A 25,327-nucleotide genomic window follows, 5' to 3' on the forward strand; every position below is an offset into this window, starting at 1 on the left:
AATTGTATTATTTCTGATTATAATGACCACATTTCCATATCACTATGATTACCTGTATGTTATGCATGTTTATTGCCTCAAGTTTAGGTCACTTTAATTTCAAGTCTTCCATGACCTCACCGAGACATTGTGACCTAGGATATATGATATCTCTATAGTCACATAGCTGAGACTTGGGTCAAGTCTTCTTTGCTGAGCTGGATCAAAATGGATCAGAATGAAGGTCAGAGATCTCGTTTCAGAAAGTGGTGTGTTGGTAATTTAAGGGGCAGTGATGGGAAACCACATTAGATTTGTATATTAAGTTTTTTTTAACATTCATGAAAAACTCCTGTTTTGTAGTTGTTGCACAACCTGGCTAGAATATTCTTTCAATAAGCATGGCAAAATTACTAGCAGCATTCAGTTCAGATGACCTATTAACATCAAAATATGGGCCTGATGTAAGCTGAATCACTGGGGACAACTGATGCAGATATCCATACCCTAGTTTCTTTTGTTATTTTCTACCCACAATAAATTCCCTGAACTGCCCCCATTTGATTTTTTAACAAGTAAAAATTTTATTTGCATTTTTTTTATTTACATGAGGCTTCAAATATTTCACAACCCTAGACCGGAGGCTACTGTAATTTAGATAACAGTGAACAAGCTTTTATACTAGCCAGCGGTCGCATAAGCCAGTTTGGTGCAGTGGTTAAGGCACCAGGTTATATAGCAGACCACGAGTTCTAGTTCTGAAGCACAAAGCTGAGTGACCTTGGGCCAGTTATCCTCTGTCAGCCCTAGGAAGGAGGCAATAGCAACCCACTTCTGAAAATCTTTCCCAGAAAACTGCAGGGACTTGCAGACAATGGCCAGTAATAAAAAAATTACTCAAAAGCACTAAAAAAAAGGATATGGTATATATAAGAAAATAGCCCTTTTTCCATGCTAGACACAGAAGAGAATTAAGCTGTATGCTGCTTCCATTCTCCCCTTAACAATTGTAGTTATTTAAAAAATGGGTTATGTGAATCCTAAGCCTGGTCATCTCAAGATGAGTTGTTTGCCACATTGTGCACTCCTGTAGTTATTTTGAGTAACAGTAGAATATGAGCTGCCCTATGATTCTAACTGTCTGAGGATATTCTGGTGTTTGTTAACTGGATATAGCCAGCAGGTAAGAGTTTCCAGTTTTTCATCTAATTTGATATTTGTTTTACATAAAAACATGTGAATCAACTCCACTAGAGCCAGTGTTAGGGAGGAGTAATTATGTAGACAATTCAACTGGAGTAATTCTGAAAGAAGCAAACGCAGGGATAAATTTAGTGAAACCATTCCCTGTGGGTCAAGTGTATGTGTTTATGAATGTTGGTATGTAAAAATAAAACCAAAGAAGAACTGGACCAACATAAATGTTAGGTTTTAAAAGGTTAAGACTAGATAGTACTTTTTTGTTAGCACTAATACCTTAAACTGACAGTTATTCTGATTGGTGGCAGAAGACAAAAAATTAAATAGGTGACACCAATATACATTACTAGCAACTAGTAAGCAAATAAAAACATCTTTATTTTAAAATAATGAAATTCAGTGTTCAGGGAGTCCATGAAGTTCAGAGTTTAAGAAATCTTCTCAGATATTGACTTAAACTGCTATCAATATATTGAGATGATGAAATAATGGGTAATCCCCAATTTGCACTGCTACACAGCTATTTGGACAGCCAAACAAAGAAGCGAAGTCTTCCGCACCCGTGCTTAAGAGTGGGATTATCCCTCACCGCGGTTTTTTCTGCTAATATGTAACAAATGTACCAATTGCCGATTTACACACCCTTTTTTAATAAGTATAAATTGCAAGTTGAATTGGTCCCTTGATTCTGTCACCCTATATAGTTAAGCAGATGGTTCGCTATCACCCTCTTCAAACTTTGGGAAGTCTACCCATCTCGTTTTCCCTTCAATCAACTCAAGGAGGGGGAGGGGCGGCATACGGAGTTGACATCCCCCCCCCCTCCGCTGTTTATCGCCCGCGGGACAGTCCTGCGAGGTCGGGTAGCCCCGCAGCTCCCTTTAAATCCGGATCTCTTCGCTCTTCTGCTAAACTGACAACTCCAGCCCGCGGGACTGCGGTTACCCAGCAGGGGCCGAATCTGGGAGTAACAAGGCCCGCTTAGAAAGGGGTGCGGTTTGGGGTTTGGCTTTCCTGCGTGCTTCTCGTTGCAAGTCGGTGGAATCGAGGGGAAGGAGGCAGGCAGGCGGGCGGGGCTGCGCAAACTTCCACTCCACTTGGCTCGGGGGAAAGGCCTGGGTCCCACCAGCCCCTAAGCCCGGAGAGAAAGCGCAGAGCCGCCCTGCCGCAGCACCCTCGTCGACCTCCGGGAGTTTGGGCGAGGCGGAGCCAGCCTTCCGCGTGGCTGGCTAGCGGCCGGGAGGGAGGGGAAGGAGGAGCGGGCTGGCGGGATGATCGGGACGATCCTCTGTTACGTCCTGCTGCCCCTGTCGCGGCTCCTGCAGGCTTTCCAAGGTAACCGCCTCCCCCCTTCGGACTCGTCCCCACACCACCACTCGGGCGAAGCAGGCTGACCGTCGCTCCTCTCTCAGGGCGGGATGGGACAGGGCGTCCAATCAGGCAAAGGGCATGGCTGCTGGGCTGCCGCCGCCTCGCCGAGGCTTCTCGCTCGTGTGCCAGGTCCCGGCCTTCGCCGGGCAACTGGCCCAACGGCGAAAAGGACGCCCGGGAGGAGTATCCCACTTGCGCTGCCCGTCTCCGCCCAGCGCTGGGAGCCGGGGTTTCATTGGCCCTTGCCGCCCCCTCCCCGTCCCGCCTTCCGGCGTGCTGGTGAAGTTTCTCCCCTCGGAGGATCAAAACAGCGGGACAGAGGTGGCCGTGAGATTGCTTGTAACTGAGATCAACACTGAAATGGGTCCTGGAAATTATACTGTGTTTTAAAATCTGTAAGAAAAGGCAAATGGTTGGAACAAGAGGAGGCTAGGAGTGTGTGTGAAAAATAAATACGGCACTTGGGCAGGTTGGATCGTTGGACCGGAAACAACTTTGCTTGTTTTGCTAATGATTGACTTTTACACGAGAATTTACTTGCATTATTTTCTTGCAACCTTATGAGGTAGATCAGTTTTATTTTCCCTGCTGTTCAATTGGAAGGGAGAGGATGTAAGAGCAGGCGTTGCCAACGTTTTTAATTTCACAAGTATTCATTCAGTTAGGGTTTTTTCCTATCAAATCTGCGATTTTGATTATCAACATGCCTTGGACTGCATGTGCCACATTTCAATTTCTTTTTGTGGCCTCATTGCCCTGTTGTGAGATGTAGAAATGGCCCATTGATTTTAAAGTTACTTACTTTCTAATAATCAGGATGGTTTTGAGACTGCACTATATCAAATTTCAGACCCTCAGTCCTAAATAACATGCTTAAAACTCTGTGTATAACTTTATTCTGTCTCATTTCTTCTAATCGTGTTTACAAAGTAAAACCTTAGTTTTACTTAAGTTTGGGTCTTTGTTTCTACAGTGCTTATTCAGCTGGTCAACTAATTTTTGAAATTAATGTCAGTTAATTTGCTTTTATTTGAATCAAGAATAGAAAAGTTAGGCTTGTCAGTAAGCACTTCTTGTTTACTGACTGATTTCAAATTCAGCTGAATCATAAAATGTTGATATTGCTAAACCCAAATATTCAAAGTCCTATGTGAAACTTACATCATGCACAATTGTTATAGATCCTGGCTCCCTATTTTGATTCCAAAAGCAACAACATACTCACCAACACATTTCTTTGTGCTTTTCAGAATTCATGTCCTACTCAATCTTCATTTTTTTGTGAATTCTGTTTTTTTTTTTTTTTTTTTTTTAAAAAACCTGGATGAGAAGGATAACACTACTCTCAAACATAACCTATCTTTTGTAAAATGCCTCTGGACTCCATATAGATCCCAGATACTTCTTTTAGAAACTAATAATAAATATCATGTATGAAATGAAATGATGAATGAGTGCAATCCAGGGCTTTGCTTGCCTTCCTGTAATGGGTCTTTGGCCCTTGCCACCAATCAACCACTTTGTGAATGTACCCACAATTTGAATCTTCCTCACTCTCCCAGAGAGGTTGGAAATCCCTGATTTAGAAAACAGTGATTTGTCCTGTGCCAGAATGTGTTGCTGTTTGTGAATTGTTAAAGGCATTATTGCAGTTAATTTTACTACCCTGACGCGAGTTGTTTCTAAAGTGAACATATGTCCATATTTTTGACAGATGCTTTCTTTAACTGTCGAAAGAACGCGCTTCTGCCAAAGAGCACATCTATAGACGGCCTTTCTGGTCCAATTGGTGGGAAGCCGAGCTTGGAGGAGAAGCAAGCCCTGCTGCAGCAGTGGCTGGAGAAGGGGGCTGGGGGAGGTTGCACTAATGAGAGGGCTTCAGAACTGCACGAAGTATCGGCCATTTCGGCTGTGGAGTGGCAAGAAGGCCCAGAGCTACTGATGACAAGCTTAAGCAACTTGATTGTCTCACCACAGTCTAATGACCAAGAGAAGGAAGAGGAACAGCAGCTGCTGCTGCTGCAAGGGGTCCCCACTGAGGAATCTTCTGGGCTACAGGAATTTGTAGAACCTACCTTGGCAAGCTCACTAACACAGGAAAAAGAGGATGTGGAAGTCAATGCTCCATGGGCAGCAGTACGGACAGAGGGTGATCTTCCAGATGTGGATGCTTCTTTGTCCACCGAAGTATGGATTGAAGATCCTGCTGTGCTAGCCTGGAGTCCTGCCCAGGAGAATGATGTGATATCAGCTGAGGCAGTAATGTGGCCTTTTGCAGATGCAGGTCAATTTCAGCCACTTCCCCTAGAGATACCTTATCATGGTGAGTACTAATGCATTTCATTGGGTGACTTTGACTTTACTGGATAAGAGCAGAGTTACTATTACAATGTGACTTGATGTATGAATATTAGTTATGTTAGATATTGTGGAAATACCTCACTTACCTTTCTTTGAATTCCTTCAAGGTATCTGCTGAATCTTCTAAATTCCTTTGACTGTTAGAGATATTACACACTGTGAGCAGTAATAAGGACAAAAATATGTATAATAACTAGTAAAAACGTACAAATAATACATACTAATTTAATCCACTGCATTACTTATGTTCAAAAAGAATACCCAGTTACAATCTATAGACAGGAACTTTTCAAATACTTGCTTTCAGACTGGAATGGCAAAAATAACATTTTTGAGGAATACAATCACCATGGTAGAATCCAGTTCAGAGAAGTATCCAGAGGCTAGTTTGGTATTTCTGAATATATTGCTCAAATGCTTACTTCTGAATATTTTTAATTTTGGAAGAAAAGCTGGTAGTCTGTCACGCTAAAAATGTTTGTGAAGTATAACACATTTGTTTGCAGAGTGCTGTGGTGTTACTAAAGGAAAACTCTCTCATTCTCTGGAAGAATCAGAATTACTCAGTTGTACAGCAAAATTTATTTAGGTTAAATACAGAGGTAGCCTTAATGTTACATCTAATTTTGCTCTTTAGGTCAAATTATAGGTGGTGTTACATCAGAATACTGTATAGTGCATTTAACTTTAAAATTTTTTTTTAAAAAAAGCTTTTTAAATGAAATAATTATAAGAGACTGACACTGTTGTCTTGAAAAATGGAAGTTTATACTTCTCCCCTCTAGTTTTCTGTGGGTCACAGGATATGAGCTAAGGCATCATGTGTAGCTTTTCAAATATATCATACAAATGCAGTATGCAGACTAATTATGGTTAGAATAAACCAAAGAATATAGCCATAAATGAATTCAATGAAAGTCTTAGCTGTAATTTTATTTATTTATGGATGGATTTTATCAATGTTCTGCCCCTTCTTAACAACAACTCTGGATGACCAACAAAATTGTAGTCCTTGTCCTGGATCAAGCAGGAGGGTTGCAGCACAGTCCTTATCATTCATTCAGGTGATATTCTAACTCAAACCAAATCGGAGGTACATGAGTTGCTCAGGATGAAAAGTCAAAGAATGCATTTGTATTAAACCAGCCTTTATGACTTAGTAATTTACTGTGAAGCACAGGCTCAGATTCTAGTTAAAGTTAATCCTCCCTCCAATTGCTTTTTGCTCTCGAGGACAACAGGGTGTCAGCCACAAACAGACATTTCCAGCATAGATCCAAACAGTGTCTTGCACTTTTTACTTTTGTACAGAGATTTTGTGGAGAGACTGGGAAGATCTCTCTGCCTACAACCCAGAACTGAACCCAGAGAGTGGGTCTCTGTTTGAATTCAGAGTAATGTCTTACAACATTCTGGCCCAGGACCTGATTGAGCAGTGCCCTCATCTTTACATGCATTGCCATCCAGATACCCTAAACTGGAGCTATCGTCTTGCAAATCTCTTACAGGAGATCCAGCACTGGGATCCTGATGTGAGTATAACTTGGCGGCTTTGTTGTATTTGAGTATACAAGTAGTTAGTCCTCAGATTACAACAGCAATTGGAATCAGGACTGCTGTCACAGTGATGCGATCATAAAGCATGATGTCACATGAATCATTACTTAGCAATAACAATCCCAGCAATGCCAGTTGCTGTTGTAATTCCAAGACACACAGGTCATTAAGCAGGAGGTACAGGACTCCTAGGTAAGGAGTGCATAGGTACCACAGGGAGATCGGGTAGGCCATAGGACACGCGGTGCAGGCTATGCACAAGTGCAAGAAGGCTGGAGGAGATGGATGGTGTAGTCCAGTGTGAGGCAAGATGGCCAGGGGATGGATGGTGTGGCAAGTAGTATGTTCAGGAAGGCTGGGATGGTGCAGCAGGACACAAATGGAGGAAGGCCAGTGGATGGAGGATGCAGCACAGTGCAAGCGTAGGAATGCTGGTAGAACCTACTAGAATGACTTGCAACATTCCTTGCAGTTTTCCCCATTGACTTTACTTGTGGGAAGCTGGCAGAGATGGTCACAAATGGCATGATCACAAGACACTGCAACTATCATAAGTGTAAGCTGTTTGCCAAATGCCCAAATTGTGATGACGTGACCACAGGGACACTATCATGACTGGAACTTGGAGAACCACCTGTTCAGTGTTGCCTCAACTTCGAATAGTCAAAGAATGAGTGTCGGGATGTGAGGACTACTTGCATTTACATTGGTACTAAGAGGAAGCAAAGGAAATGCAAGGCCCATTATGCCTTGCATTATAATAAAGCTTCAGAACATTCCTCACTCAAAGTCTGTGGGTCATCTGTCTTTAAGCCTATCTTTTCTGAATAATTAGGAGTCAATTTTTGAGGGGGAGAGAACTATTTAGCCTTTTAGCTAATATCATTCTGTCAGTCTTACCAGTACATAGAAAACACAATTTGATAAACTAATTCTACTATATTTTAAAGCTACAATAGCAGAATCATGAAAGTCTGAAAGTAAAATTCTCCCACTGTCATCTTTACAGTTCAATAAGTTAGGGAGGGTCCCTCTTGCTCCATCCACTATGCACCTCTGGGCTGGGCTGTGTATTATCTGACTGCTCCTTAGCTAGCATCTCTTCACCACACCTCCCAAGTTCTTTCCCACCTACCATTACATATTTATAACTGTGATCATGGCTGTTGAATCTCATGCTTCTTTAACACTTTTCACTTTCTGTTTTCACTTAAATATACTTTCAAATCTCTGGTTTTTTACTCAGATGACGTCGGCAGGGGACCATTGAAAGCTTAGCTAATAAACAGTTGTTTTTTACATTTATCCTGGAGGTTGTTGTCTTTCTACTGTTAATATGAACATACCTGGAATTCGTATTTTTAAGGTAATTAGGGACAATATACAATTCCGTACAATCACAAAATCTGCTACGTAGGTGGCCCTCCTTTAACAACCACTTGTTTAGTTACCATTCAAATTTATGATAGTGCTGAACAAGTGGTACTTATGACTGGTACCATCTTGAAGTTCTAGCCATCCCTGCTATTGTGTGATTGCCATTTGTGACCTCTTTGCTGGCTTCTCACATACAGAGTCAACGGGGAAGCTAATAGTAAGTTGCAAATGGTGATCCCATGATGTCTTTACTTAAAGTCAGTGTGGGATTCGCTTAACAAAAGCAACCAGAAATGCTAGGATTTCCACTACTAAATGGTGTAGTCAAGTGGCCTTACAACCTCATCGCTTTCCGGCAACTCCAGTCCAATTCTTATAGTTAACCAAGGACTATCTGTATTTTTCCTTTTATGGCAAATGTAATTAGGGAGGAGAATAAATTTGGGAGAAGTGAAATGTAGGTAGTGTAAAATAATTTATTTGTTCTGCCTTAGAAAGCTATGACATAACTTATTATAGATATTTTCTTCTAGATTCTCTGTCTCCAAGAAGTTCAAGAGAATCATTATTGGGAGCAGTTGGAGCCAACGCTGATAATGATGGGTAAAACTTCCTTCTGATAGTGAGCTTAGCTCAAGAATATGCTTCTTGATGCTCCAACCAGGATCAGTAAAAATGCCTCTTACTCGGTGTTTAACAGCCATCAATGTTTTGGGATGATTGGCTTTACTTTTGATAGTCAACATGGTTTGGGGGAAGTTGGAGCTTCATGGATGCCTTTGAAGCTCCAGTGCATAATCAGGTTTTGGAAGGGAGGGTGTACTGAGCTTTGTTTTGCTTCTCCTTTCCCATGCATTACCTTCTGAATTGAGTTGAGCCAAGATGAGCGGTGCCTTCTTCATCTCAAAGATCAAACTAGACATAAGAGGCATATGTAACAAGAAGCTTTTGTCATTTGGCTAGGCTTTACCTGTATCTACAAGCGGCGGACAGGAAGAAAGACAGATGGTTGTGCAATCTGTTACAAGCAGAATAAATTCCAACTGATCAGTGCTAGCCCTGTTGAATACTTCCGGCCTGGTTTGGATATCCTCAGCAGGGACAATGTGGGCCTGGTGTTACTACTACAGCCCTTATTAACAGAAAACCTGGGAGAGAAGGCAATCAGCCCTTTGTGCGTGGCAAACACTCATATATTATATAGTCCCCGTCGGGGAGACATCAAACTGGCCCAGATGTCTCTGCTCTTGGCAGAGATTGACAAAACCGCAAAACTGGCTGATGGCAGTTACTGCCCCATCATCTTATGTGGGGACATGAACTCTGTGCCTGACTCACCGCTATATAAGTTCATCCGGAATGGCCAGTTGTACTATCATGGAATGCCAGCCTGGAAGGTAAGCAAAAGAAAGATATCAGGTAGTCTTGGTTTAGCTCTTAAATAGTTTTATGGTTTCTAGCACCTCCTAAGTATCTTGTTTGCTTTTCTCTCCAACACAGCATTTTTTCAGGCTTAGTTCATTTATTTAAACTGACCTGGTTACTGTAGAGGCCATTTGTAATAATGTTGTGGCAGAAAGTGCTATTTTCAACTAATAGCCAGCCAGATATTTAAATATTGGGATGCTGTTGTGGCAGAAATTGACTTCCTATGCAGCCTCCCTCCCCTGCTTCCCAGTCCTCTTATGCCTACAAAGTCACTGCTGGGAAGTGTGATAGAAGTGCAGTTCCTCTCTGCAGGGTAAAAAAGAGAAATCTGTTGCTGGAGAGAACTTATGGCCATGTGTTCCTCATGGCTGAAAGGTTGCCTTTTACAAAATTATAAGCAATTAAAATAAAACATAAATATACTTCTGAAATCCTGCTACACTACTACATTAGCAGAAAACAGGAAGATTTGAACTCTTGGAATGTCTTGCTCAGCTTGATTTCCAAAGTCTTTATTTAGGAAAACTCTAGAGTTTGGGGTAGGGTGAGGAGTTCTTTCTCTGTAGTACAGGGGTTCTCAACCTTGGCAACTTTAAGACTTGTGGACTTCAACTCCCAGAATTCTGGGAGTTGAAGTCCACAAGTCTTAAAGTTGCCAAGGTTGAGAACCCCTGCTGTAGTAGATACTAATTTGCTTGTTAATGCAAATGCTTCCCTAGTATTCTTGCATTTATATTCTAGATCAGTGTATCTCAACCTGGGCAACTTTAAGATGTATGGATTTCAGCCCCCAGAATTCCCCACTTAGCCTGGAAATTGAAATCCACACAGTTATGGTTGACAAACACTATTTTAAATTAGGGTTCCGGCTTTCTGAATTTCATGTGGTTATTCTAGATTTTTAGAACTTTGGATTATTTTTCTCAAAACACTTGGTGGGTATTTTGTGTTCTGTTCTTTCTTGTTCTTCTTCTGCCTACAAAGGTGTCTGGACAGGAGGAATTCTGTCAGAACCCACACCAACGGAAATTGCTGTTTCCTCTGTGGCCTGGCTGCCTGGGTATAACAGATGACTGCCAATATATCACTCTTTGTCAAAGCAAGAAGTCAGGTGAATCTCATGGCAAAATTGAAATCGTAGGTCTTGTGCTTTTCAGTAATGTATGTTCAGAAAGGGACACCTTCTTTTCAGTGTGAGTCCTCAGAATGACAGGCTTTTCAGTCTCTGGGGTTCCTTGTTTTGTTTAAAGAATTATTTACCTACATGTGCACTATTCAATGACAGTTGTAAATTCATTGAGTAAACAGGATCGGTGGTTATGTGGGAACGAACAATTAATGATTTTCCAGGGTTGTACAATGGTTCAGGTTTTTTTGTTTATGAGTTCTTAGTATTTGAAATTGTATCTGCATGGATGCATGGAGACACGCAGCTTCATTTTAACAACTATTAGCTGGAAATTAGATTACAAATAACAAGTTTGCACACACTAACCATTCTAATTTTTTTCTTTTGGGTCTGCTTTTCGTCTGCAGACAGACTTAAATACAGTCGTGACTTCCTGCTTCAGTTCCGTTACTGTGATGTTGCCTGTGAGCGACCTGCAGACTTGATCCTGTTGGAAGGTGTGACAGATGCTGTGCCAGGTATCCAAGATTCTTCCCTGATTTTACCTCTGTCAGCAATAATATACCTCACTGCAGAAAATGTTTAATGTTTAACAAGATGCTACAGAAGGGTTTGTAAGTGGGGTTAAAGCAGCCTTTCCCAACATGGTGCTGGAAGTATTGGATTTTATACTCCATAATTCCTGGGCATTATTGCCTATACTTGATGGTATTAATAGTATGAGAATCCATATTGGGAGACCCCTGGTAGGGAAGAATATCCAGCATGGTCTTGCTTGATTTTCATAGCAATCAGAAGAGCATCAATGAGTTCTGCAGTTTGTGGGGAGCTTTGGAATAATTCATTGAGGTAATAAACTGACCTTTCATGTTTTATGATTAAATCTGTGGTTATGCCCTATGAAGTTGAAGCTGGAAAGAAATTACTGTGTGTAAAGGAATCAGAATGCTGCTCACCAATGATATAACTTTCTGAAAACTGAACACCGCACGATCAAAACTGAACACCGCAGGATTTGAATGGAGAAACTGTCAGAGGTTATAAATGTGCTGGATCTGGCCAGGGACTATGGGGAGAAAAAAAAAATTTCCCATTGCATCCACGTGGCAAAAAGAGTTTGGCATTGGGTTGGAATGCTGCTGACTCTTCTATTCTTAAGCATTCTTGATCACACGACTTAGCGTGCTGCCTGCCCTGTGTGTCTCAGTGCCGATAGACACAACGTAAGAAGAGGGCAGACAGGATGAATAGGCACCTCCCCTGATTAGATCTTTACAGACACAAACATGCAGGCAACATGTATGCATGCAACTTGATTAATACCTGGGGGCAAAGTGAAAGTGTGCACACATGCACCTCTCACAGATGCAACATGCTACTTCACTACACAGAAGAAAATGTAGGCACCTTCCATGGCTGCACCTAATAGTTGGGAAGAATTCCTGAAGCCATCACTGTTTGGCTTCAGAACACTGTTTGTTCTGAATCATATCTTAATTTAAAAAATGCTAGTGTTCTTTCTTTCTTGGGCCTTAATTTTTGTTTTCTGTTTCATGTCTGCACAAATGTTATGCAGCCATGACAGAGTCAAAATAGGCAAACCCATTTTTAACTTGACATGTGTTAGTCCTTGAATTTATTCAGAAAGCTGTGGAAGTTATTCCAGGCTGTTGTGTAAAAAGATGGTAGTTTGCATAGAATATTGAAACTAAACTCTTGAGTCTTGGCCTTTGGTGTATTTTGCTATAGGATGTTGGGGGCAGCTGGTTTTGTTATGTCTGTTGGAGTCAAATATTGCAAACCGGGTGGTGTGTTTGATCAAGTGTTTTGCTTTTGTTTTGTGCATTGCAGACCGTCCTGCATATTGGCCTAAAGACCTCACTGTAGAGAACAACTCTGATCCAGAACTGGTTTGTTCAAGGTAATCTGTATGCTGGGTTGGGATTTTGAGATTCAAGCACACCTGGGACTATCAGATTGGGGAAGGCTGCAATAAAAATGAAAGACTGCTTGTCCAAGTGAGATTAAGGCAGACGTTTCGTCAAGTGTCTGTGATTATATAACCAGAGGAAGGCTAAGAAAGTGAAGAATCTCTTGATTACGTGACTCAGAATAGGGTGTGTATATTGAAACCACAGGTAGTCCTCAACATATGACCACAATTGAGCCCAGAATTTATGTTGCTAAGTGAGAAATTTGTTAAGGGAGTTTTGTCCCATTTTACTACTTTTGCCACCTTTGTTAAATGAATCACTGCAGTTATTAAATTAGTGACACGGTTGTTAAATGAATCTGGCTTCCCCACTGACTTTGCTTGTCAGAAGGTGACCAAAGGTGATCATGTGACCCCGAGACACTGCAACTGTCATAAATGTGAGTCAGCGGTCAAGCACCAAATGGAAATCATGGGACCATGGGGATGCTGCAGCGGTCATTAAAATGGTGAAAAATGGTCATAAGTAATTTTTTTCAGTGCTGTTGTAACTTCAGTCACTAAACGAACTGTTGAAAGTCATATAATGAGATTTTCTAGAACGAGGTACTGCTTTTTGTTGCTTTTGTATGTGGTATCAATAAGGTTCCAGATAATTTTTTTACTCTGAGGATTGTTATAAATATTCTCAGATTTTCTTTTGACATTTGTTATTTTTGAACAGTTGGCAACATTTGGCATTATGGCTAATCCTAAAGAAATGTGCCCTTCATTTTCAGAGCACTTTCCATCACAATCTAATCCTGGGGCGAAGAGTTGCTTTGGTTGATAATGCCATATTAGAGTCATTTCTCAGTATGCTCTCCTGGAGCAGTCTGCAACTTTGCATTTGTGGATGGAAATGCTGCAATATATTATATTTGTCCTTTGCATGGTTTCTTTGACTGTAATTAGCCTGAAAACAACATAAGCCTTCAGCAACAGTTAAAGAAGCTACTGGAAATGGGGAATGTTGCCTGTCTCACAAAGCTTCAAATGATTTTGTTGGGAGTGCAGAAAGAGAGAAAAGATAGACCTCCTCTTTTTCATAAGCTGTGTCCCAAATAATCATCAGTTCTTGGCATACAACTTTTGAATAAATTTCTGAATGAATGCTAGCTTAGTTTGCTTTTCTTGCTTCTAGTCCTGTTGTTAAATGGCATCTGCCCCTCCCTCTTTTGTTTTGGGGGTGGAATTTCTTTCCTGGTCATAGGTATCCAGGCAGTATTCACCATAGCCTCAACCTAACCTCAGCTTACAACCACTTCCTGCCTGAGAGAGGTTGCCAAGAGATTACAACCATGCCAATGGGAGTGGGAGCCACTGTGGATTATATATTTTACTCAGCAATGCCAATCAAGAATGATCAGGAAGAATGTGAGTAGGCATCTTTCTTCCAGCAAGCATATGTATTTTCTGATAATCTTTGTTGATTTGTCAGATTTCTACAGTGGACCATTAAGTGTATCGGTTTATATAGCGACAAGTTCTGTAAGTTCAGCTTTAAAACAATGGTTCCGATTATGTATCTTTTCTGCTTCTTGTGGCTTTTCTTTAATGATTGTCAGAAGTGTATGGGGTGTGTTCAAAATTATATGAATATCTATTTCTGCATTGGAGCTTTCTCTTGTTCTCCTTCTCTCTTGTGTTCTCTTTTCCCAAATCCATAAAGTCTGTTTAAGACAGGAAGAATTTACCGGTGCAAATGCTGTGAGGTGAAGTGAGAGAACTTCACAAGGAAAGAGAAATTGTTCAGTTTTGTGAACAGAAACTGATTTTCCTACAGAAATGGATATTTGTTCCATGTCAAATACTAATCCCTGCCTTTCCTTAATTTATTCTGGGAAGAAATGTTGATGATTATTTCTGAGCAATGAGTTGTTCATTCTTCCATTCATTTGAGGTCTAACTTGATGAGTGAATTGAAAACAATGTTTAAATTTAGCAGCATGGAAGCCAAGAAATTGACATACATATATAGGATGACTGGAAACAGATTCTTATTGTGTAACTTCCCTCATTTGTTTCACTCCCCACATTTTTCTGAATGCTTAAAATGAGTTATATGGACATTTGAGAACAGCCACCGACACCTGATCATGTCAAATTTAAACAAAAACATAGAAAAGAATATCAAGGGGCCTGGTGAATATCTGGACTTAGAAATGTATCTATTGTAAATATTTCTTACATTGCTGTGGCTGTTGTTTGTATCTCTATCTGCATTGCTTTTATCGTCTGATAGCTCGATTACAACTTTACTTTACGGACCTCTGTTCATAGTTTTCATTCTGTTTTGCATTTAGATCGCAAGATGTTCCAAGATGGAGCCCTAAAGCTGCTTGGCCGCCTCTCCCTTCTCTCTGAAGACATCCTTTGGTCAGCAAATGGCTTGCCAAATCCTTTCTGTTCATCTGATCATCTTTGTCTGCTGGCCAGTTTTGGGCTAGAGATTTCTGACTTCTAATCATGTGCCAGATCTTCAGGACTCTCTTAGAGTTGGCCTGAATGAGAAAATCATGCCACTGAAGTTTGCATCAGCGAACGAAAAGAAAAAAAAGGATCTTCCCCACCCTCCCCCCTTTCCTATTTTTGAGATGTCCTTGTTCTTTTCTCCCTTTTTTCAAGAGGAAATAATGATTTGGTTTACTCTAGAATTCTGTAATCTTAGTCTAAGCTTCACTGCCATTTTATGTCTGCCTATAGTCTGGCTACTGCACCATCTTAAATTTGTTCTCTGGTTTGAAAGTATGCTCACACACCATCAGTTAGCAGGGCGTGTCGCGGAGCACAGCAAAAATCTGAACGGAGTCTTCATGTGGGCTACACACACAAACACACAAATACTTGCTTTGTGCTGCAGGTAGCAAGAGATCTCTATACTGTTTATTATTGCACTCAAACCAGAGTGATGGTTGGTGGAGTGATTTTAACTTTTTGAGAGCTGGTGAGCTATTGCTTCTGATGATCCTGTTTCCACAGGTAAATGCTTGTTGACTGGCGTGTCCCTCTTGTCTGTTTGGTAATGGAATTAATTCAGCTGGCGTCCCCTGGCTACACAGAAATTTTCCCATAAAGATTTTCCTTGCAATTTAATTTGTTTCCATGTCAACAAAGCTTCTTGAAAACTCTTAAGATTAAAAATTAATTTCATTTTCTGCTCTGAGAACATTGCGTTTTATTGTCAGGTTCTTCAAGAGGCTTTTTATACATTGATTCACTACTTTGGGACGTTTTTTGCTGTCTCTGGTGACAACTAGAGTTGCAAATAAGGACTGCCAAAACTGATAGAAAATGATAGGTGCTTTTTTTTTTTTTTTTAAATGGAAGTCATGTTGTTGGGAACTAGAAGTGGGCCTGACAGTTGCTGCTCAGTTTTTAAAAAGCATGTTAACAGATTGTTAGAAAAAATGTGATTCAGAGTAAAGCTGGTCTGTAAATAACTCTCATTCTCAATATATAGAAAATTTATTACAGCTATGTGCAGGCTGTGAGCAACATTGTATTGGACAAAATGCCTTGGGAGCTTTCAGTATTTTAAATATTTTCTTTGAAAGAAAAATAAATCATTTTTTCTAATTTCAGAAAAGTTGTAAATTTAGTCGGTTGAGTCTGGAAAAAGAGTGAACCGAAGCACTTTTGTGTGAAGCTTCGGTAACGCCCTCTGGTGAATGTTGCAGGTTACGCGTAGAATGTGTTGCTAGACAAAGATGTTAGAAAAGATGAACACTGGCCCTTGCTCAGGAGCTCACTACAATATAATAATGCCTAATTTTCAGATTCTTTCTCTTACAGGAACAGAAAGAAAGAAAATTAGGCTCTGCAGATACATTTCTAGTAATTATAAGAGTCTTATTAAGTTTTTCAGTTGGAAAAAGTATTCATTATATTTCTTACTAAGATTCTTAGCTGCATTTTGTTGATTTTTGTGCTCTTCTGCTGGTTGATCTGAAAAATTTTAGGTTAGAATTCCAGATCTGTAATTATTTGCATGTAGTCTCAAGCTACAGGAGGTAAGATTGAACCTTATTACACAACTACTTCAGGTACCATGTTTTTCACTTAGTTATATAATTGGGGGATCCTGATGTTCTTTACAAGCCCTTGATAAGTATATAGGTATATAAATGTTCATCTTAGAGAAGAAATAAATAGCTTATGAGCCACATGCAATTTCAAGACTGCATCAAAATGCAGATTATCGTAAGAGACAAGGAACTTTTCTTAGTGAACACACCAAAGGCCTGAAGCAGTGAAATAGATCAAAAAATGAAGACTGTCTAGATCTTTGCAAGGTGAGTATCCACAGGCCTAGTGCCTATTGAGATCCGGTGGGGGGGAGGGAATAGGCAGAGTGAATGTTGTAGTACCTCTGCAGTCATTCATAAGGATCAATGACTGCCGTGGTGCTGCAACATTTGTAATTTTGGGATCTGTTCGTAAACACTAGGGGGCGCATATTGTGTAACTTTGAACGTTCGCTAAGGGAACGTTCATAACTCGGGGATTACCTGTATTTATTACTTGTGAATAAACCCGGTTGTACTCCAGATAACTTCTGAGTATATGCCTACAGGACTGTGTTCTTAAGGATCTAAATAAGTGAGATCTGGAGGAGTGGCGGCTTTCATCAACATGATAAAAGCAGCAATACACTGTAACCCCTGCCCCTTTTGTAGACGCACATATCACAGCATAAATATAAAAGGGGGAGGAGTTTGTGTCACAAAAAAGCTTTTATTAATTTGTCTTCCCTTGACGCTCCCCTGCTGACAGGCCTAGGCAAATCTCTTTCTTTGTTGCCAAGAAAATTACTTGAACTGTCCACCTTGTCATTGAAAGCTTGAGTTGAAGCAACTGTTTGTCTTTGTGTGATAAGGACCCACTTTAGAGTTTAAAGTAGCATTTAGAGGCACATTCATATGTATATATACCACTTTGCCTCTTCTCAAGACAGTTCATTAGGTTTTATTTTCCCCCTCAAGGTATTTCTCACCAGTATTTCTATTTCCACTAACAAATGCTGTGTTTATTTTATTTTGCATACTCACTGTATGGTAAACAGATAGATTACATAATTGGTTTCACTTGATGGATTATATATTTGAAAAAAAAATTAAATTTTAATTAGTTCAGAGACTTTTCAGATTGCTTTTTTAGCCTAACTACCAGCAAAATTTCTCGCCTATTGAGGTTTTCTGAAAGTAGTCTCTAATCTCTTCTTAAGTAACATTTAGTTTAGCTCATACACTACAGATGAGATCTACTACTGTTCTAAAGCAGCATTACATGCATGTTACTAGTTTGTACACAAGACATAAAACATTATAATGAGCAGGAGCCTGTTGTTGAAAGAAAAGTCTTCATCTTAGTTCAGTCCAAGCCGGGGATAAACAACATGGCGACTACTTTAGGAGGAAGGTTGCAGTTTATTGAAAAGGAGAGCCAGACAGAAAGATGGTTCTGGCTGGAAAGAGGAAAAAAGGGCTGAGCACATGTGGGGAATGGGTTTTTATACCCTCTGGAGCCTTTTGTTTGGAGTTGCTTCCTGTTCCTGTGGCATGAGCTTTGACCTGAGTCTGAGTGTGCTTTTCTGGTATTCTGATGGTGATGGGTTAATCCTATTATGACCAAAGGCCATATCCTGCTTCCCTGGGACTGGGGCTGATGACTCTTAGAGTTTGGATGGGGTATGTGGAATTTAGGTCTTTGTCTTCTAAATCTCCTAGCTCCCTGGATTTACATCTGCATCTCTATAGAGCTGGTTTCTGCTTGGGCAAGGGAGACCTGGGGCTATTAAGAAAACTGGGCATGCTTTCCTGCCTCTTTAAGATCCTCTGAGGAAATATATTTTTCTGCCCTTTTAATATTTCCTTCTCTGGGAGGCTGACTTCCCACACTGTGATGTTACAGGAAGCATGTCACTTTAAATGAATATGGAAAATTTAGATCATATTTAGGCTTTTGTTTTAATTTCATTAACTTGTTTAAGACCTAATTTCTTTTTAAAGATTTTTTTAAAATAAGTGTTGGTCACTTGAAAAAAGATGGGGGAAAGGTTTTGTGAAAATAGTGTGAAGAACTAGACAAATTTCTTGGATATAATAATGGAAGGGTCATAAGCGGACAAATCTCAATTGTCAGTATATTTCAGTATATTTCAGTTCTCAGTATATTTCAGTTGATACAGTAATGCATCAACCGTATCTCTTCATGAAGGTCTGTAGTAATCCTGAGTATAACTGCCATTCTCAGTGCTTAAGTATTGCCATTTACAGCATGCTAGAAAGCTAACAGGATATATACCAGCTCTTTACTGGAAATAATTCTGTCTTGGAATATTGTTAAGAGCATTTTTCTGCTTAAAAACAACTCATTGCAGTTGTTACAGAATAATCATTGTAGAATTGATGGTTCCAATATTACAGATACGTATTGTCTCCGAACAGGCCATTCCTGGAAGTCTGCTGTAACAATGTATTCAAACACTCTATTCTTTATTTGGGGAGAAGAAGTCTTAATTATTAATGACAACATCAATAAACAATTGTTTTATGACTCACAAGATTTAAAAATATGCAGAAACAAACTTTATTTCTGAACAAGAATCAGGATAAGGAATACAAAATTGAAAGGTAACAAGAACTAAATCTATGCAGGTTCAGTATCAGTGGTATAAGAACACAGAACCAAGAGGTGGGGGTAGTTCACAAAAGATACACAAACATTATCATAAGAAACAAAACTGTACTTTGCTGTCATGACAACAGACCTGAAAACAAAATAAACTGCTAAAATGTGATAAATACTGATTGTCTTAAAAGCAATGCCCTCATTTCCCTTGGAACCATCTGACAAAGTTAGAGGATCTCTACACTACAAGCAAATCAAAATTGTTTGAGGCAGGTGGTTAGCACATCATGCCAAGAGAGTGGTTTGTGGATAATAAGACATCTGTTGCTGAGATCATGCTTCATTCAGATTTCCCTAAGGAGCCTAGCTAAGCTCAATTTCTGGCCAATTAACAGGATAGGTCCAGCAGTCTGTGACAAAAGAACTGCACTGCAACTTCCTTGCACACATTTTTAAGATAAAGTATCTTTCTGCAGATAGCCCTAAAGATAACTTGATTATGTTTTATCCTTAACATAATACAGGCATGAACTGTGTTCTAGGGACCTTTTCAGTGATTAGAGGTTTCTTAGTAAGAAATCAGTAATGACACACATAATTGCAACTGTTCATTTCTGTTGCATTGACCAGCCTCTGAGAACTGCTGTATTGTTCATTAAAAGCAGCTCCCCCATTACAAGAATATGCACATACCAACAAGTATGCAAAAACTGCTTTCAAGAGTGAAAAAAAAAACCAGGGCTTTAAGCTGACATAGAATTAGTGAGTGGTCACATTAGACTTTATCATATTTATTAATTTGTGATACAAAAGTAACAGCCAGGGTAATTGGAGGCTGAAGAACAAGGACACTAATGCTTTGTACATTATCCAGTGTATAAACATTGACAATGGATATCACAACACAGAGACGTATAAGCCACAAGATTTGGAAGTGCAGAACTTCAGCTAAGGCTTTCAGCAAATATTGTTGCTATGTGATCATAAAACAGATCTAATACTGACAAATATTGTGCAAACTAATTTAAATACTATATGCTGGGTCTCGATAGCAGCAGTTATGCATAAATTAAAAATTCCAGTGCACATGAGAACACTATAGTAACATCATTCTGCTGTAGCATTTCCCATAAACCAGTGATGGCGAACCTTTTAGAGACTGAGTGCCCAAACTGCAACCCAAAGCCCACTTATGCATTGTTGGGTGCTGGGTGGGTGTGGCCCATAGGGTGGGTGTGGCCCATAGGGTGGGCATGGCTGTGGTGGTAACAGCAGACTGTGGGACTAAAAAGTTCAATCAATCAATTCCAACTTTGCAAGATTTTTTTTCCCACGAGAAGTTGAAATTGACAGATTGATAAGCGAAAAGGTTTTATAAAACCCAGCTGAAGGCCTAGGACTGGAGAGACAGTGTGAGTGCCCAGAGAGGGCTCTGAGTGCCACCTCTGGCACCCGTGCCATAGGTTTGCCACCACTGCCATAAACTGTTCTATATGTTTTAGTTCTGCCCTGCTGCAGCATACATGACCTCTTCCTTTCCATTCAGCGCTTAGGGAGGATGATCATGTGATACTGCTACTGTTGTAAATACATGCCAGTTGCCAAGCACCAGAATTTTGAACACGTGTTCATGGAGCCCTATGATGTCATGGAAGGACTGGTCATAAGTCACTTTTTTCAGCGACTTTGAAGGTTGCAAAGTAAATGGTCGTAAATTAAGAACTACCTGTAAGCACTCAAATTCACACAGCTAAATAGAGCGTATCGGTGACAAACCCACAATTTCATAGGATGGAGCCTTAGTGGGATATGTCAAATATTTGATTCATCTCAGCACCAGTGTTCAAGTTGCATCTTCAGGCTGAAAGTGGTACAGAGGAATACACCATGTTTTTGCATACTGTCCAGGATAAGGCTAGGCAATATTTTCCTTAGTAATCACAAAAGTGCTTTTTCAAAAGGCAACCGGACTTACCTTGTTTTTCTTTGAAGATGTTTTGCTTCTCCTCCAAGAAGCTTCTTCATCTCTGACTGGATGGTGGGGCTGAAGAAGCTTCTTAGATGAGAAGTGAAACATCTTCAAAGAAAAACAAGAAAGTCCAGTTGCCTCTTGAAAAAGCACCTTTGGGACAACCATGACCTGGATGATTGAAAATCTCCATAGACGTTTTCCTTAGTAAGCTCCTTTATAAATGCAAACATTCTGTATGGGTTCAGCACCACTCTAATGATTATAAAGTACAACTACAACTCAGAATCTTTTAATCTTTACTACTTAGTGCTTTATGGGCAGCCACTTAGCATAATAAAATGTAACTACTTACAAACCCCTTCATTATCATACTCATACTTTAACATGTTTAGTCATACCTATTAAAGATACTTTGGTTATAGCTTAGTTCTGCTTACTTGCATGGATGGATCATGAATTGAAGATGTTTAGTCAATCACTGTTGCCAGTTTTGTGAGACATATTTGTTATTTGTCAGGCAAAAGAAGCCCCCAAGAGAAGATGTAGAAAAGTGTGCGTCTAAACTGAAGTAGAGAACTTTAGTCCCCCAGCTACTGTTGAACTATTTAAAAACATTAACACTATTGTGATGGGGCAAAGCCCTTCCATGATGGCATACAAAATATACATTTACTGCACAAACATAATCAAATACCACTGATTACAGATTAAATCACCAGGCCTCAAAAGTGAAAGCCAGCAAAATAAATTATTTTCAGCACTTATCTTGAATATATGCAGTTAAAAGGCCTGAGGACTCCCTAATGCAGGGCTCCTCAACCTTGGCAACTTTAATACTTGTGGACTTCAACTCCCAGAATTCTTCAGCCAGCAAGTCTTAAAGCTGCCAAGATTGAGGACCCCTGCCCCTAATGGAAACTCATTGCAAAGGCCAGGACCACTCTTTTATTTATTTATTTATTTAATTTTATTTATATGCCGCCCAATCCCAAGGCCCTGCCCCTATGTGGATGTACTGAGAGTATGATGAGTTGATATGCATGGAGGCAGGCTTTCAAGTAATTTGAGGCCAAGCCATTTAAGGCTTTAATGGTTATATTCAGACCTAAAACTGGTCTCAGAAACATATTGACAAATGCACTGTTAACCATTCAACTCCCAGGACAGCTGAATGGCCATAACCTGCATGCTTTCAATATACGAAGGCAGTTCCAGAAACAGATGGCAAGAAGGTGACGGGCAGCAGGGAGAAAGTAGAACTGCTTAATTCCTTTTTTACATCTGTCTTCATGCAAAGGAAAAAATAGTCCAACCTACCAAAAGCAGCACTGTGGGAGACTGAACAGGAATGCAGATCAAAATATGCAAGAAATTATAAGAAAATACCTAGACGAGTTCAAATCATCAGGACCATATGGTTTACATCCCAGGATTCTGAAGAAGCTGGAAGATGTAATCCTGGAACCACAGAGCAAAATTTTTCACAGTTCCTGGAGCACAGAGGAACTACTCAGAGAACTGGAAAAAAAGCTGATGTGGTTCCAATCTTCAAAAAAGGGGGGAAAAGTAGATCCAGGAAAGGACAGACAATCATCTTGACATCAATATCTGGTAAAATCCTGGAAAAGATAATCAAGCAGCAGATTTGTAAGCATCTAGAATTGAACAAAGCCATTACCAGAAGCCAGCATAGGTTTATTCAAAACAAATCAAGCCAGACAAACTTATTGTCTTCTTTGATAAAGTCACTAAATTAGTGGATAAGGGAAATGCTATAGATATAGCATACTTAGACCTCAGTAAAGCATTTCACACAGTAGATCACAATCTACTTCTTGGTAGGATAGAACAAGGTGGGATAGACAGTACTACCATCAGATGAACTCACAGTTGGCTGATCAACTGCCCTCACCATGTAATCTTCAATGCAACTACATCTACATGGAGGAAAGCATGCTGTGTGGTACCTTAAGGATCTGTTTGGTTTTAGTGCTCTTCGACATCATAAATGATCTGAATAAGGGTATAGAGGGAGAGCTCATCAAATTTGCAGATGATACCAAGCTGGGATGAATTGCTAAGACTTTGGAAGATAGCAATTGTCAGAAGGATCTTGACAAACTGGAACATTGGGTCTTATCTGACAAGATGCAGTTCAGCGGCGAGAAAAGGTCCTGCATTTAAGCAGGAAATATCAAATGCACAAGTATAGAATAGACAATACCTGGCTATTCTATATCAGTAACTGTGAGAAGGATTTAGGTGTCCTAGTGGATCAGTACTTAAGTATGTGCCAGCAGTGTGCTGTAGCTGCCAAAAACCCAATGCAGTTCTAGGCTGCATCAACAGAGGGATAGCATCAAGATCAGGAGAAGTGAAAATACTGCTTGATATGCACTAGTGAGGCCACACTTGGAATAATCCATCCAATTCTGGTCATCATGATACAACAATGATGTTGAGACCCTAGAAAGGATGCAGACAAGAGCAACTAAGATGAGAAGGGGTCTACAGGATACATCATATGAGAAACTATTAAGGGAAATGTTAACGGTATGTCTAGTTTAACCAAGAGAAGAACTAGAGGTGACATGATAGCTGTCTTCTAGTACATGAGGGGCTGTCACAGACAGGTGGAGGTCAACCTAGTCTCCAAAGTTCCAGAGGATAGCTCCAAAAGCAGTGGGTGGAAACTCGCTAAAAAAAGATCCAACATGCAACTAAAGAGAAACTTCCTGACAGTGAGAACAATTAGCCAGTTAAAGAGCTTGCCTCCCAGAGTTGTGCATGCACCATCATTGGAGGTTTTCAAGAAAGGATTGGACAACCATTTGTATGGCATGATATAAGGTCTCCTGCCATGGGCAGAGGTTTGGAGTAGAAGACCTCCAAGAATCCTTCCAGTCCTATGATTCTATGATTCTAAGTGTCACTAATACATGGAGCTGTCAAGCTAAGATTCATTTCTTTCAGAAAGTGTCACAACTGGCATAGTACCTCAGCTCATACAAATTATCCCCAGGCCTAGAAGGCACCTTAAGTTCCCCACTTAGCTAGAGTTCCCAAAGTGCTCATTTCAACCTGTTTGGAAAAGCAGCCTCATCTAACACTAAATATAATTGTCAGCTAGCTACTTTACATCCCCAGTAACCTCTAATCTTTCCTCGTCCAGATTAGGTTTCATCTTCTGAACTCTCACCCATCCCAAAGGGCCTTCAGACATCTGTTCAAGCAGTCTAGTATTTCTCTACAGGAAAATAATTAGTGAATCTTATAAGCCTCAGCTCAAATACTGAATGACTCCTTGGTGGACTCATCTGTGAAAAGTTGACTTCCACCCCTCCTCTTCAGGTCTGCAGTAATACAAATAAGCAAGCTCTTTTAGAATTTGACAGGAGATAACCCTTTCCTGTCCTCTGACTTAGCATTCACCAGAAGCTCCAAAGACTGTAGGCAAGTACCCAGAATTACTGAGGCTGGGAGACAAACCAGAAGGGAAAGCATTATTTAGTTAGATTTTTCACTGTCCTAGCATCCTCAGAAAATAAGATCACGTTTTCTCACCTTTAAAACTTGTAATGCTCAAAACTGGATTTTCTGGATGAACCTAGATTTTCTGGACAGTGAACTGGCAGAAGTCAATATTAGACCCTGTTACATCAGGCCCTAACTCACTAGATAGAGCTTTATCATGTCAAATGATTCTATCAGTTCTTCCTAGCCGCTTCATTCTAAGAAAAAAAGATAAATAATTCCCAACGACTAGCAATGCTAATTGTGGCTGATAGGCACTGGAGACAATCAGCTGGAGACTCAAGGCTTCTCAGGCTAAAGCATCTTGAGGTGCTTCTGTGTGCATGGATTGTTCTGATCAGTTCACTACCTCGCCTTATGCTGCTGTGGGGTTTGCATAAGGCATTACAGTACAAGTCAAACTAGCAGTTGTTCTAAAAAATGTTGCCTCAAGTTGCAGATAGGCCAGCTTCCCATGATGGAAATTTCCCCCCTCCCATTACTCAAGGGCCAGCTTCCCATTGGTGAGAATTCCCACTGCTTCTCAAGATTCTCCTCTCCTTGTAGCCACAGTACTTTATTTCCTACATCAGCGGTTCTCAACCTATGGGTTGCAACCCCATTTGGGGTCGATCGACCATTTCACGGGGGTCGCCAAGCAAGGCTGTCCGCCATTTTTTTCCCCTTTTCCTGCGGGTGCCTTACCTCCCTTGGGCTGGGCCAGCTGGTGGCCTAGCCAGTGGTCAGCCTGCTCCGTCTCTGCCGCTTGCCAGCTATGCCTCGGCCGGTGCAGGGGGCGGCACCACACATGTGCGGCGCTCCCGGGCAGGGAAAG

At 40.4% G+C, this 25,327-nt stretch overlaps 1 protein-coding gene across 5 annotated transcripts; it reads left to right on the forward strand.

Moving 5' to 3' along the window:
- Nucleotides 1-1,087: 1,087 nt before the first annotated feature.
- On the forward strand, nt 1,088-15,538 carry ANGEL1 (angel homolog 1). Of its 5 annotated transcripts, none has more exons than XM_039351648.1 (10): nt 1,088-1,162; nt 4,265-4,873; nt 6,223-6,443; nt 8,379-8,448; nt 8,809-9,242; nt 10,258-10,384; nt 10,810-10,920; nt 12,254-12,323; nt 13,588-13,751; nt 14,681-15,538. In XM_039351648.1, the coding sequence occupies exons 2-10, from the start codon at nt 4,492-4,494 to the stop codon at nt 14,839-14,841; spliced, it is 1,740 nt and encodes a 579-aa protein (XP_039207582.1). In that variant the 5' UTR covers nt 1,088-1,162; nt 4,265-4,491; the 3' UTR covers nt 14,842-15,538. The 5 variants fall into 5 exon arrangements, with proteins under 5 accessions (XP_039207582.1, XP_039207580.1, XP_039207583.1 ...); XM_039351646.1 differs by lacking the exon at nt 1,088-1,162 and adding an exon at nt 1,568-2,514; XM_039351649.1 differs by lacking the exon at nt 1,088-1,162 and adding an exon at nt 1,570-2,170.
- Nucleotides 15,539-25,327: the final 9,789 nt, after the last annotated feature.

The sequence above is a fragment of the Crotalus tigris genome, unplaced genomic scaffold, assembly GCF_016545835.1.
Source record: "Crotalus tigris isolate CLP2741 ecotype Arizona unplaced genomic scaffold, ASM1654583v1 scf7180000018371.15429387391:27106975, whole genome shotgun sequence".
NCBI classification, from domain to species: domain Eukaryota; kingdom Metazoa; phylum Chordata; class Lepidosauria; order Squamata; family Viperidae; genus Crotalus; species Crotalus tigris.